Below are 14,185 nucleotides of genomic sequence, written 5' to 3' on the forward strand. Positions count from 1 at the left end.
TTCATTTCCACATCTCACTATTGTTCATACAGACCGGCCCAGAGATGGTTTTAGATTTCCTGAATCAGCATTTGTCTTGTTTGGCCGCCTCTCTCTGTAACCGAACGTCGGGTAATGTTAAGTTAAAAGTAGCAATGACAGGATTGATGTTGCATGACATAATCCCAAAGCTGTAATAAGGAGGGCGAAGAAGTTGACTCCCAAAGTCTGTGGCGAGCAGCTCTGTACTGGAGTCAAGTGATGGGATCCAGAGTATATGAAAGAAAGGAAAATCCACTTCATTAATGAGCTACATGTTCACTACGAGTCCCCACAGATTAAACATTAAGACCTGATAACTTGTGATAAACAGTCAGTGAGATAAAACAAGGTATGTTTGTTAATCTGTGAATGTAGAGAAAGATGGTGTCTTCATATTTCCACAAACATTCTGAGATATTGTGCTCCAGAGATTCAAATATGATCCATTCTGTGGTGAGTTTGGCAGTCTGTCCAGCTGCAGTAAAAAAGCACTGATGCTAATATAATCAGCCAAGTCTGAATCAAGTGATTTGCCTCCTCCGCAGCACAGCCTAACAGTTTGACAACTGAGAGCTACATTTACTTCAGTCATTTAAATCTGCAGTTTTAGGAGAAAATGTAGAAAAAGTTTGTGATTTTTATAAAAGTGTTTTAATTGCATTGTAAAGACTTTTTGTCTCACTTTGTCCAGATAAACAACGTAGATATTTTATGGGTGTGATAAGGTGATTGTTGCTGGAGAGTATCAGCATGGGGATGTTAGATAGACAAGGTTAAACAGACTAATGCTCTGTTTTTTGGAGACATTAAGAAATGGCTGTGATTCTTTACTGGAGTCACTCTGAACAGACATGCTATTTATAAAACACCAACGTGCTCTCCATCCTCCATCTACCCCCCATCAGGGTCCCCACCGGGCAACAAGAAAAACTCCCCTTTCAACGCCTCGTCGCCCAGCTATAAATACACTATCTTGGTGTGTGTGTGTGTGTGTGTGTGTGTGTGTGTGTGTGTGTGTGTGTGTGTGTTTGTGTGTGTGTGTGTGTGTGGACTCCAAATTGATACACGTGTTCACACAAGAGGAACAGGGAAAACACTGAATAACCTGGAAGTGATATCACATTATTAATCTGCTTCATATTAAACATGTCTGGCTTTGTCTGTTTGATGATTCTGCAAGTTTTTAGAAAGTTTTTAGTATTGATTACATTTCAATGGATTACAATTTCCACTATGTCGGATTAGTGACAGTCTCTCATTTGTCTTACTATGCCTTGACCTTTCCAACATTAGAGAGTTAATATCTGTGTAACTTTTACCATGTCAAACTCATAAAGTTTCTTTAACCAGAAAACCATCCACCAAAGTAACAACTTCTCTGGAACTTGTATGAAACAGTATGACTATAAATGTTATTTCAAGTACTATTGTGTGTTATAGCCTCTCTATAGGGACCTTTTGGCAAGATATAATTTTTTAAGTTTGTGCAGTATGTCAATGATCAAGTCTGCTGTGACTTTGAGAAACATACAGGGTGAAAGGGAAAACTCAGTGATTAATGGGTTCAAATGTGTGTGTGGGGTTGGGTGACAATAGGGGCCCAACAGTAATTTATTTTCTTCATGACTTAATATGTTATCATTACATTTAGAAGACGCTTTTGTCCAAACTTGCATGACTTGCTACAGAATAATTCTGTTATTGTTTTAACAGCATGTAGGCTGAATTTGAACATGTAGTTGGGAACAGTAATATCACAAAAGGTAAAGCGATGATAGACATGTATAAATGTAACACTCTCATTGGGCTTTAATCAGCTGTAGTTTTCCATTTTCCATTCACCTCACTACACCACCCACCCGCTTAACCACCATGGGGTCCAGAGCCTTCAGCCGCTCTGCCCCCCGCCTCTGGAACTCCCTCCCACCAGACATCCGAAACATCGCCTCTCTTTCCATTTTCAAATCCCAACTCAAAACACATCTTTATAAACTGGCATATTCACTCTGATTACACCTCTTCTTCAACCCAGACATAAGTACAATCAAGAATACGTTTAAATAAGTAAAAATAAAATAGGTAAAAATAAAAATAGATTAATAAAAGAATACAGATTTAATATGTATACAAATAGATAAAGTACAAACTGATACCAAAGGGACCAAGAAAGTGAGACGATTAAAGAAATGAAAGGAAAGAAAGGGAATACAAGCGGTAAAAAGGAATAAAGCACTATAATAGGGGTATAAGCAATAAGTTGAAATAATCAATAATCACAGAGATATAATCATTAATAGAGGTACAGCATTTAAAGATAAAAGTGATGAAAGAATTTAAAACAAAATAAATGAAAGTTGAGAAGCTAAAAAATAACAATAACAGGAGGTAAAGACATATAAAGAGATAAAACCAGTAAAATAAATAAAAAAAAACAAGATGAATAACAGACATTCAGGCGGTAAATGAAGTATGAGGTGAATAAAGCAATTAAAAGTAAAATGAAAATAATAATAAAGACAGTAAGAAGCTACAGTGACATCACTTAAAAGATAGTCTATAAAAGTGAGTTAAAAGAAGTGAAGTTTGGAAAGAAAGTATATCAAGAACTTATGACATGGAAATGCAAATATGCATAATTTCAGACATCTTAAAGCTCCTGTGAGGAGCTGGTAGCTGGTTACAAAACAGGCTTAATGCAATACTGTTGCCTCTAAATAACCCACCAAAGTAAGCAAAGACATCAGCATAAAGACTGAATACATTTCGATATTATCATTTCTAAAGTCTGGAACTGCTGCTACAGGGTAGGTGTCAGATGAAGTGATTACCTGCATGCTACAGAAATCGCCTCTGGTATCTTTCCCTGACAAAGAGTCTTGATGAGTGACATCTTTGACTGTAAAAGGAACCAGGAAGTCATTTTTCATCAGAAAACTCTTCTTACATGTACAGGACCAGATTAGCAAAGAGATAAGAGGTACCGCTGTTTCCATAGGAGGTACTAGATTTGACACACAGGAGTTTCAGATAACTCCATCCACTGCTGAGGATGTGTGATGGGATCGATGACAACAATCAATAATAACTCTTTTAACCTGTTGCACATCCATGTAGAGAAATGTTGCTTTCTCCTGCAAATCCATGCTTATTCATGTTTTCTTCCGTTACATGAAATAATAAATGTTAGAGCATATTTAATCCAGTGCTAACTCAGTGCTTTGCGTTTCAGTCAGGTCGTGTGGATAAGAACTACCCGCTGGTGGTCGGACACTCTGGGCCTGTCCTCGACATCGACTGGTGCCCTCATGACGACAACATCCTGGCAAGCTGTTCGGAGGACTGCACAGCCATGGTAAGGACTGTGCATGTGTGTGTTATGCTGTGTATGTGTGTGTGTGGTTCAGGTGGACTGCTCTGAGTGGGAGAGAGAAGTTGCAAACCCATGTGGAGGAGTTTGTTGTTTGGTGACTCAGAGATTTGTCATACAAATCGTCACAGTCAGGTCTCTTCGCCTGTGGGGATAAGTGGAGTGAATCACTCCAGGCATCAGTTTGTCTACCTGTCTGACTGTTTCAGTGCCCGCCCACACCTGTTCCTGTCTCTCTTTTCATCAGCCTGATTCTCACTTTTGTCCTTGACAGATTGGTCAGACTCTGTCAAATACCCGCAATCAACCTTGTTGTTACACATCCACTTTATCCTGCTGCTTCAACGTGTTTGTGCTGATTCTTTGACGTGCCCACACAAAGTGTTTCCGACTATGTTGAGTGTTTTCAGCATCTATCTATCAGAGCAGAAAGAATCTCAGCCAAACTGAAGGCGAGTAAACATGAATTTGTATCAGCAGAGCTTTAAACCTGGACTGCAAATAAAACATATTCAAATGTTAACACACTTAGAAGAAGAGGAGACAGGATTGTTCATGCACTTTGTGTTTCCTTCTGAAATGTACGGCATCACTGTGCTGGAGTTTTGGACTGAATACAGGAGGCCACAGAAGCTGTAGAGGTTCTTTCACACCTCGCTGTGACTCACTGCAGGTTTCTTTTTCTCTGGAGCTCACAGCTGTGTTCAGCCAGCAGAGGTCGCTGTGAGGCCGAATCAAGACAGCTGTGATTTATGCATGTGTATATGAGAATATCACAACTTGGTATTCATGAAAACAACTGTAATTTCAGGCACTGAATGAAGTGTTCTCCTTTTATTCAAAGGAAGTTTAAATTATTGTAGAAGTTGTCTGACAGGGATATGTAATGACATGAACAGACACTTATGAAAGCAGCTAATGAGAACAAGGTTTCGTGTCAGAGCTCCTCCACTGACACACATAAAGGCACATGCACTACATTACTGTGACATCTCAAGGGGGAACTTCTTGGTGATATAGATCAATCTAAATTAATCATTTAGGATTTTTTCCCCATAAAACGCCTGAAAAATACAGAAATGTCCCTCACAGGCCCCCAGAGCTCAAAGTAACTCCTTCACATGTCTTGTTATGTCTGTTAAAAAGTCCAACACGAAGTAAATCAGCTAGAAGAAGCATAAAACATAACATTAGAGGAGCAGTAATAAGCCAGTTTCTAACATTGTTTTTAAGAGATGACTTTAACAATAGATTGATTAGATATAATGTTGCAGACAGATTTTAATCTTGATTGTGATTTCTGATTTATCAACCACAGCATTATATCAGCACTATTACTCATTTCATTTCATTTTCATTTAGTTGTTTGTTTGAGTTGGGACAATGCACATTAATCAACATTAATGCATTGAGCATCAATGTAAATGCGCCGGTCATAGTACAGATGCTTAATTTCATCCGTAGTCCCAAGGCAGGTACCTACACAACACAGACACAGTAAGACTTTAAAACCTGACAGATACAAACCATATGATAGACAATTACAAAACTAAACAGAGGCAGACAAATCAAGACTAACAAAACACAGGCAGACAATATCAAGACTAACACAACACAGGCAGACAACATCAAGACTAACAAAACACAGGCAGACAAAATCAAGACTAACAAAACACAGGCAGACAAAATCAAGACTAACAAAACACAGGAAGACAAAATCAAGACTAACAAAACACAGGAAGACAAAATCAAGACTAACAAAACACAGGCAGACAAAATCAAGACTAACAAAACACAGGCAGACAATATCAAGACTAACAAAACACAGGAAGACAAAATCAAGACTAACAAAACACAGGAAGACAAAATCAAGACTAACAAAACACAGGCAGACAAAATCAAGACTAACAAAACACAGGCAGACAATATCAAGACTAACAAAACACAGGCAGACAATATCAAGACTAACAAAACACAGGAAGACAAAATCAAGACTAACAAAACACAGGCAGACAAAATCAAGACTAACAAAACACAGGAAGACAAAATCAAGACTAACAAAACACAGGCAGACAAGATCAAGACTAACAAAACACAGGAAGACAAAATCAAGACTAACAAAACACAGGCAGACAAAATCAAGACTAACAAAACACAGGAAGACAAAATCAAGACTAACAAAACACAGGCAGACAAAATCAAGACTAACAAAACACAGGAAGACAATGTCAAGACTAACAAAACACAGGCAGACAATATCAAGACTAACAAAACACAGGCAGACAAAATCAAGACTAACAAAACACAGGCAGACAAAATCAAGACTAACAAAACACAGGCAGACAAATTAAAGACTAACAAAACACAGGCAGACAAATTAAAGACTAACAAAACACAGGCAGACAAATTAAAGACTAACAAAACACAGGCAGACAATATCAAGACTAACAAAACACAGGCAGACAATATCAAGACTAACAAAACACAGGCAGACAAAATCAAGACTAACAAAACACAGGCAGACAAAATCAAGACTAACAAAACACAGGCAGACAAATTAAAGACTAACAAAACACAGGCAGACAAATTAAAGACTAACAAAACACAGGCAGACAAATTAAAGACTAACAAAACACAGGCAGACAAATTAAAGACTAACAAAACACAGGCAGACAAAATCAAGACTACAAAAACACAGGCAGACAAAATCAAGACTAACAAAGCATTGGCAGACAAAATCAAGACTAACAAAACACAGGCAGACAATATCAAGACTAACAAAAAACAGGCAGACAAATTAAAGACTAACAAAACACAGGCAGACAAATTAAAGACTAACAAAACACAGGCAGACAAATTAAAGACTAACAAAACACAGGAAGACAAAATCAAGACTACAAAAAACCAGGCAGACAAAATCAAGACTAACAAAACACAGGCAGACAATATCAAGACTAACAAAACACAGGCCGACAATATCAAGACTAACAAAACACAGGCAGACAATATCAAGACTAACAAAACACAGGGAGACAATATCAAGACTAACAAAACACAGGCAGACAATATCAAGACTAGCAAAACACAGGCAGACAAAATCAAGACTAACAAAACACAGGCCGACAATATCAAGACTAACAAAACACAGGCAGACAAAATCAAGACTAACAAAACACAGGCAGACAAAATCAAGACTAACAAAACACAGGCAGACAATGTCAAGACTAGCAAAACACAGGCAGACAAAATCAAGACTAACAAAACACAGGCCGACAATATCAAGACTAACAAAACACAGGCAGACAAAATCAAGACTAACAAAACACAGGCAGACAAAATCAAGACTAACAAAACACAGGCAGACAAAATCAAGACTAACACACACAGGCTGACAAATCAAGACTAACAAAACACAGGCAGACAATATCTAGACTAACAAAACACAGGCAGACAAATCAAGACTAACAAAACACAGGCAGACAAATCAAGACTAACAAAACACAGGCTGACAATATCAAGACTAACAAAACACAGGCAGACAATATCAAGACTAACAAAACACAGGCAGACAATATCAAGACTAACAAAACACAGGCAGACAAAATCAAGACTAACAAAACACAGGCTGACAATATCAAGACTAACAAAACACAGGCAGACAAAATCAAGACTAACAAAACACAGGCAGACAAAATCAAGACTAACAAAACACAGGCAGACAATATCAAGACTAGCAAAACACAGGCAGACAAAATCAAGACTAACAAACACAGGCCGACAATATCAAGACTAACAAAACACAGGCAGACAAAATCAAGACTAACAAAACACAGGCAGACAAAATCAAGACTAACAAAACACAGGCAGACAAAATCAAGACTAACACACACAGGCTGACAAATCAAGACTAACAAAACACAGGCAGACAATATCTAGACTAACAAAACACAGGCAGACAAAATCAAGACTAACAAAACACAGGCAGACAAATCAAGACTAACAAAACACAGGCTGACAATATCAAGACTAACAAAACACAGGCAGACAATATTAAGACTAACAAAACACAGGCAGACAATATCAAGACTAACAAAACACAGGCAGACAAAATCAAGACTAACAAAACACAGGCTGACAATATCAAGACTAACAAAACACAGGCAGACAAATCAAGACTAACAAAACACAGGCAGACAAAATCAAGACTAACAAAACACAGGCAGACAAAATCAAGACTAACAAAACACAGGCAGACAATATCAAGACTAAAAAAACACAGGTAGACCATATCAAGACTAACAAAACACAGGCAGACAAAATCAAGACTAACAAAACACAAGCAGACAATATCAAGACTAACAAAACACAGGCAGACAAAATCAAGACTAATAAAACGCAGGCAGACAATATCAAGACTAACAAAACACAGACAGACAATATCAAAACTAACAAAACACAGGCAGACAATATCAAGACTAACAAAACACAGGCAGACAATATCAAGACTAACAAAACCCAGGCAGACAACATCAAGACTAACAAAACACAGGCAGACAATATCAAGACTAACAAAACACAGGCAGACAAAATCAAGACTAATAAAACACAGGCAGACAATATCAAGACTAACAAAACACAGGCAGACAATATCAAGACTAACAAAACACAGGCAGACAATATCAAGACTAACAAAACACAGGCAGACAATATCAAGACTAACAAAACACAGGCAGACAATATCAAGACTAACAAAACACAGGCCGACAATATCAAGACTAACAAAGCACAGGCAGACAAAATCAAAGCTAATAAAACACAGGCAGACAAAATCAAGACTAACAAAACACAGGCAGACAAAATCAAGACTAACAAAACACAGGCAGACAAAATCAAGACTAACAAAACACAGGCAGACAATATCAAGACTAACAAAACACAGGCCGACAATATCAAGACTAACAAAGCACAGGCAGACAAAATCAAGACTAACAAAACACAGGCAGACAAAATCAAGACTAACAAAACACAGGCAGACAAAATCAAAGCTAATAAAACACAGGCAGACAAATTAAAGACTAACAAAACACAGGAAGACTATTTTTATTAGAATTGCATTATATGATATGTTTATTTATTTATTATTTTATTTATATTGAAAATATGAACAATCAATAATATTGTGAAAAAAGAGTCGTCACCTCTCATTAATAAATCTACAATCAACATTGTTTCTATGTATTTACTGTGATGTTGGTATGATGCATTATCACAAGAAAGACATTTCAAACAGAGTTCTTTTTAAACCACATCACAGTTTTGTGCGTGCATGTGTTCAAATATGCAGAATGCCAACTATGTAAGCATGGATCAAAACTCTTTGTTTGTATCATGACAACATCTCTGTTGACTCGGCATGTTTGTGCGCAACTGTGGACAGATTTGCCCACATTTGTTCACAACAGCATCACAGGAATCTTTGATTGGATCCATTGCTGCGTCTCTGATGGCAGCAGCTGTTGAGTTGCTGTTTGAGTGCTGTGTGTTGCCCTTTGTGTGAGTGTGTGTGTGAGTGTGTGTATGTGTGTGTTTTGGTAATGCCCGAACAGACAGGCAGTTGCAGCTGTCCAGTTTTGGCGGAGCAGAAAGGCCATAACTATGATGTCATGCTCCTCAGTCCACAGAGAGGGATCATTGTGTCATCTGAAGAGGCTCATTAGAGTGTCTTTATGTGTGTGTGAGAATATTTGACTGCAACAGGGCAGAGCTGTGTGTTTGTTTGAGTCTGGGTGAATCAACAACATCACCTGCTGTGTTGGAGCTGAAATGATTCCACTTGAACAAACAGACACCATATGGAACCCATAGAAACATACCAGAGGTCAAAGTAACACCTGACTGCTATTCAGTCATGCTTCTTGATTATGGGCTATTTATGGAAGTGCTGTAACAAAGCAGGTGTAAACCTTCAGGTCATGTTCTATGTAATGTTTTTGTATATAATTACGATTAGGGTTAGGGTTAGGGTTAGGGTTAAAATTAGGGTTAGGGTTAGGGTTACAATTAGGGTTAGGGTTAGGGTTACGATTAGGGTTAGGGTTAGGGTTAGGGTTACGATTAGGGTTAGGGTTAGGGTTACAATTAGGGTTAGGGTTAGGGTTAGGGTTAGGGTTACAATTAGGGTTAGGGTTAGGGTTACAATTAGGGTTAGGGTTAGGGTTAGGGTTAGGGTTAGGGTTACGATTAGGGTTAGGGTACGATTAGGGTTAGGGTTAGGGTTACAATTAGGGTTAGGGTTAGGGTTACAATTAGGGTTAGGTTTAGGGTTACGATTAGGGTTAGGGTTACGATTAGGGTTAGGGTTAGGGTTACAATTAGGGTTAGGGTTAGGGTTAGGGTTACGATTAGGGTTAGGGTTAGGGTTACAATTAGGGTTAGGGTTAGGGTTAGGGTTAGGGTTACAATTAGGGTTAGGGTTAGGGTTACAAGGGTTAGGGTTAGGGTTAGGGTTAGGGTTAGGGTTACAAGGGTTAGGGTTAGGGTTACAAGGGTTAGGGTTAGGGTTAGGGTTAGGGTTACAAGGGTTAGGGTTAGGGTTAGGGTTACGATTAGGGTTAGGGTTAGGGTTAGGGTTACGATTAGGGTTAGGGTTAGGGTTACAATTAGGGTTAGGGTTAGGGTTACGATTAGGGTTAGGGTTAGGGTTACGATTAGGGTTAGGGTTAGGGTTAAGATTAGGGTTAGGGTTAGGGTTACGATTAGGGTTAGGGTTACAATTAGGGTTAGGGTTACGATTAGGGTTAGGGTTAGGGTTAGGGTTACGATTAGGGTTAGGGTTAGGGTTACGATTAGGGTTAGGGTTAGGGTTACAATTAGGGTTAGGGTTAGGGTTACAATTAGGGTTAGGGTTAGGGTTAGGATTACGATTAGGGTTAGGGTTAGGGTTACGATTAGGGTTAGGGTTACGATTAGGGTTAGGGTTAGGGTTACAATTTGGGTTAGGGTTAGGGTTACGATTAGGGTTAGGGTTAGGGTTAGGGTTAAAATTAGGGTTAGGGTTAGGGTTACGATTAGGGTTAGGGTTAGGGTTACAATTAGGGTTAGGGTTACGATTAGGGTTAGGGTTAGGGTTAGGGTTACAATTAGGGTTAGGGTTAGGGTTACAATTAGGGTTAGGGTTAGGGTTAGGATTACGATTAGGGTTAGGGTTAGGGTTACGATTAGGGTTAGGGTTACGATTAGGGTTAGGGTTACGATTAGGATTAGGGTTAGGGTTACGATTGTGGTTGGGGTTAGGGTTACGATTAGGGTTAGGGTTAGGGTTACGATTGTGGTTAGGGTTAGGGTTAGGGTTAGGGTTACGATTAGGATTAGGGTTAGGGTTAGGGTTAGGGTTACGATTAGGGTTAGGATTAGGTTTCGGGTTACGATTAGGGTAAGGGTTACGATTAGGGTTAGGGTTAGGGTTAGGGTTAGGGTTACGATTAGGATTAGGGTTAGGGTTAGGGTTAGGTTTACGATCAGGGTTAGGGTTACAATTAGGGTTAGGGTTACTAATAGGGTTAGGGTTAGGGTTACGATTAGGGTTACGATTAGGGTTAGGGTTAGGGTTACGATTAGGGTTAGGGTTACGATTAGGGTTAGGGTTAGGGTTACGATTAGGGTTACGATTAGGGTTAGGGTTAGGGTTACGATTAGGGTTAGGGTTACGATTAGGGTTAGGGTTAGGGTTACGATTAGGGTTAGGGTTACGATTAGGGTTAGGGTTAGGGTTACGATTAGGGTTAGGGTTAGGGTTAGGGTTACGTTTAGGGTTACGATTAGGGTTAGGGTTAGGGCTAGGGTTAGGGTTAGGGTTACGATTAGGGTTAGGGTTACGATTAGGGTTAGGGTTAGGGTTACGATTAGGGTTAGGGTTAGGGTTAGGGTTACGTTTAGGGTTACGATTAGGGTTAGGGTTAGGGATAGGGTTAGGGTTAGGGTTAGGGTTAGGGTTAGGGCTAGGGTTACGATTAGGGTTACGATTAGGGTTAGGGTTAGGGTTACGATTAGGGTTAGGGTTACGTTTAGGGTTACGATTAGGGTTAGGGTTAGGGTTAGGGCTAGGGTTAGGGTTACGATTAGGGTTAGGGTTAAGGTTACGATTAGGGTTACGATTAGGGTTAGGGTTAGGGTTAGGGTTACGATTAGGGTTAGGGTTACGTTTAGGGTTACGATTAGGGTTAGGGTTACGTTTAGGGTTACGATTAGGGTTAGGGTTAGGGTTAGGGTTACGATTAGGGTTAGGGTTACGATTAGGGTTAGGGTTACGTTTAGGGTTACGATTAGGGTTACGATTAGGGTTAGGGCTAGGGTTAGGGTTACGATTAGGGTTAGGGTTACGTTTAGGGTTGGGATTAGGGTTAGGGTTAGGGTTACGATTAGGGTTAGGGTTACGTTTAGGGTTACGATTAGGGTTAGGGCTAGGGTTAGGGTTACGATTAGGGTTAGGGTTACGATTAGGGTTACGATTAGGGTTACGATTAGGGTTAGGGTTACGATTAGGGTTAGGGCTAGGGTTAGGGTTACGATTAGGGTTAGGGTAACGATTAGGGTTAGGGTTAGGGTTACGATTAGGGTTAGGGTTAGGGTTACGATTAGGGTTAGGGCTACGGTTAGGGTTACGATTAGGGTTACGGTTACGATTAGGGTTGGGATTAGGGTTAGGGCTAGGGTTAGGGTTACGATTAGGGTTAGGGTTACGATTAGGGTTACGATTAGAGTTAGGGTTAGGGTTAGGGTCAGGGTTAGGGTTACGATTAGGGTTAGGGTTACGTTTAGGGTTACGATTAGGGTTAGGGCTAGGGTTAGGGTTACGATTAGGGTTAGGGTTACGATTAGGGTTACGATTAGGGTTACGATTAGGGTTAGGGTTACGATTAGGGTTAGGGCTAGGGTTAGGGTTACGATTAGGGTTAGGGTTACGATTAGGGTTAGGGTTAGGGTTACGATTAGGGTTAGGGCTAGGGTTAGGGTTACGATTAGGGTTAGGGTTACGATTAGGGTTAGGGTTAGGGTTACGATTAGGGTTAGGGCTAGGGTTAGGGTTACGATTAGGGTTAGGGTTACGATTAGGGTTAGGGTTAGGGTTACGATTAGGGTTAGGGTTAGGGTTACGATTAGGGTTAGGGCTAGGGTTAGGGTTACGATTAGGGTTAGGGTTACGATTAGGGTTACGATTAGGGTTAAGGTTACGTTTAGGGTTACGATTAGGGTTAGGGCTAGGGTTAGGGTTACGATTAGGGTTAGGGTTACGATTAGGGTTACGATTAGGGTTACGATTAGGGTTAGGGTTACGATTAGGGTTAGGGCTAGGGTTAGGGTTAGGGTTAGGGTTACGATTAGGGTTACGATTAGGGTTAAGGTTACGTTTAGGGTTACGATTAGGGTTAGGGTTACGTTTAGGGTTAGGGTTAGGGTTACGATTAGGGTTAGGGTTAGGGTTAGGGTTAGGGTTAGGGTTACGATTAGGGTTAAGGTTACGTTTAGGGTTACGATTAGGGTTAGGGTTACGTTTAGGGTTAGGGTTAGGGTTACGATTAGGGTTAGGGTTAGGGTTAGGGTTAGGGTTACGATTAGGGTTAAGGTTACGTTTAGGGTTACGATTAGGGTTAGGGTTACGTTTAGGGTTAGGGTTAGGGTTACGATTAGGGTTACGATTAGGGTTAGGGCTAGGGTTAGGGTTACGATTAGGGTTAGGGTTACGATTAGGGTTACGATTAGGGTTACGATTAGGGTTAGGGTTACGATTAGGGTTAGGGCTAGGGTTAGGGTTACGATTAGGGTTAGGGTTACGATTAGGGTTAGGGTTACGATTAGGGTTACGATTAGGGTTAGGGTTAGGGTTATGATTAGGGTTAGGGTTAGGGTTACGATTAGGGTTAGGGTTACGATTAGGGTTAGGGTTAGGGTTACGATTAGGGTTAGGGTTACGATTAGGGTTACGATTAGGGTTACGATTAGGGTTAAGGTTAGGGTTACGATTAGGGTTAGGGTTAGGGTTAGGGTTACGATTAGGGTTACGATTAGGGTTAGGGTTAGGGTTACGATTAGGGTTAGGGTTAGGGTTATGATTAGGGTTAGGGTTACGATTAGGGTTAGGGTTACGATTAGGGTTACGATTAGAGTTAGGGTTAGGGTTAGGGTCAGGGTTAGGGTTACGATTAGGGTTAGGGTTACGTTTAGGGTTACGATTAGGGTTAGGGCTAGGGTTAGGGTTACGATTAGGGTTAGGGTTACGATTAGGGTTACGATTAGGGTTACGATTAGGGTTAGGGTTACGATTAGGGTTAGGGCTAGGGTTAGGGTTACGATTAGGGTTAGGGTTACGATTAGGGTTAGGGTTAGGGTTACGATTAGGGTTAGGGTTAGGGTTACGATTAGGGTTAGGGCTAGGGTTAGGGTTACGATTAGGGTTAGGGTTACGATTAGGGTTGGGATTAGGGTTAGGGCTAGGGTTAGGGTTACGATTAGGGTTAGGGTTACGATTAGGGTTACGATTAGAGTTAGGGTTAGGGTTAGGGTCAGGGTTAGGGTTACGATTAGGGTTAGGGTTACGTTTAGGGTTACGATTAGGGTTAGGGCTAGGGTTAGGGTTACGATTAGGGTTAGGGTTACGATTAGGGTTACGATTAGGGTTACGATTAGGGTTAGGGTTACGATTAGGGTTAGGGCTAGGGTTAGGGTTACGATTAGGGTTAGGGTTACGATTAGGGTTAGGGTTAGGGTTACGATTAGGGTTAGGGTTAGGGTTACGATTAG

The 14,185-nt window shown here is 40.3% G+C and overlaps 1 protein-coding gene across 2 annotated transcripts in view; it reads left to right on the plus strand.

Moving 5' to 3' along the window:
- coro6 (coronin 6) overlaps positions 1-14,185 on the plus strand; it is a 29,439-nt gene that overhangs the window by 5,992 nt on the left and 9,262 nt on the right. For both annotated transcript variants that reach the window (XM_034683841.1, XM_034683840.1), the window contains exon 3: positions 3,251-3,373. In XM_034683841.1, coding sequence (XP_034539732.1) covers positions 3,251-3,373 — 123 coding nt within the window. The remainder of the gene's footprint in view (positions 1-3,250; positions 3,374-14,185) is intronic.

This window comes from Notolabrus celidotus, chromosome 5, assembly GCF_009762535.1.
Source record: "Notolabrus celidotus isolate fNotCel1 chromosome 5, fNotCel1.pri, whole genome shotgun sequence".
Lineage (NCBI taxonomy): Eukaryota > Metazoa > Chordata > Actinopteri > Labriformes > Labridae > Notolabrus > Notolabrus celidotus.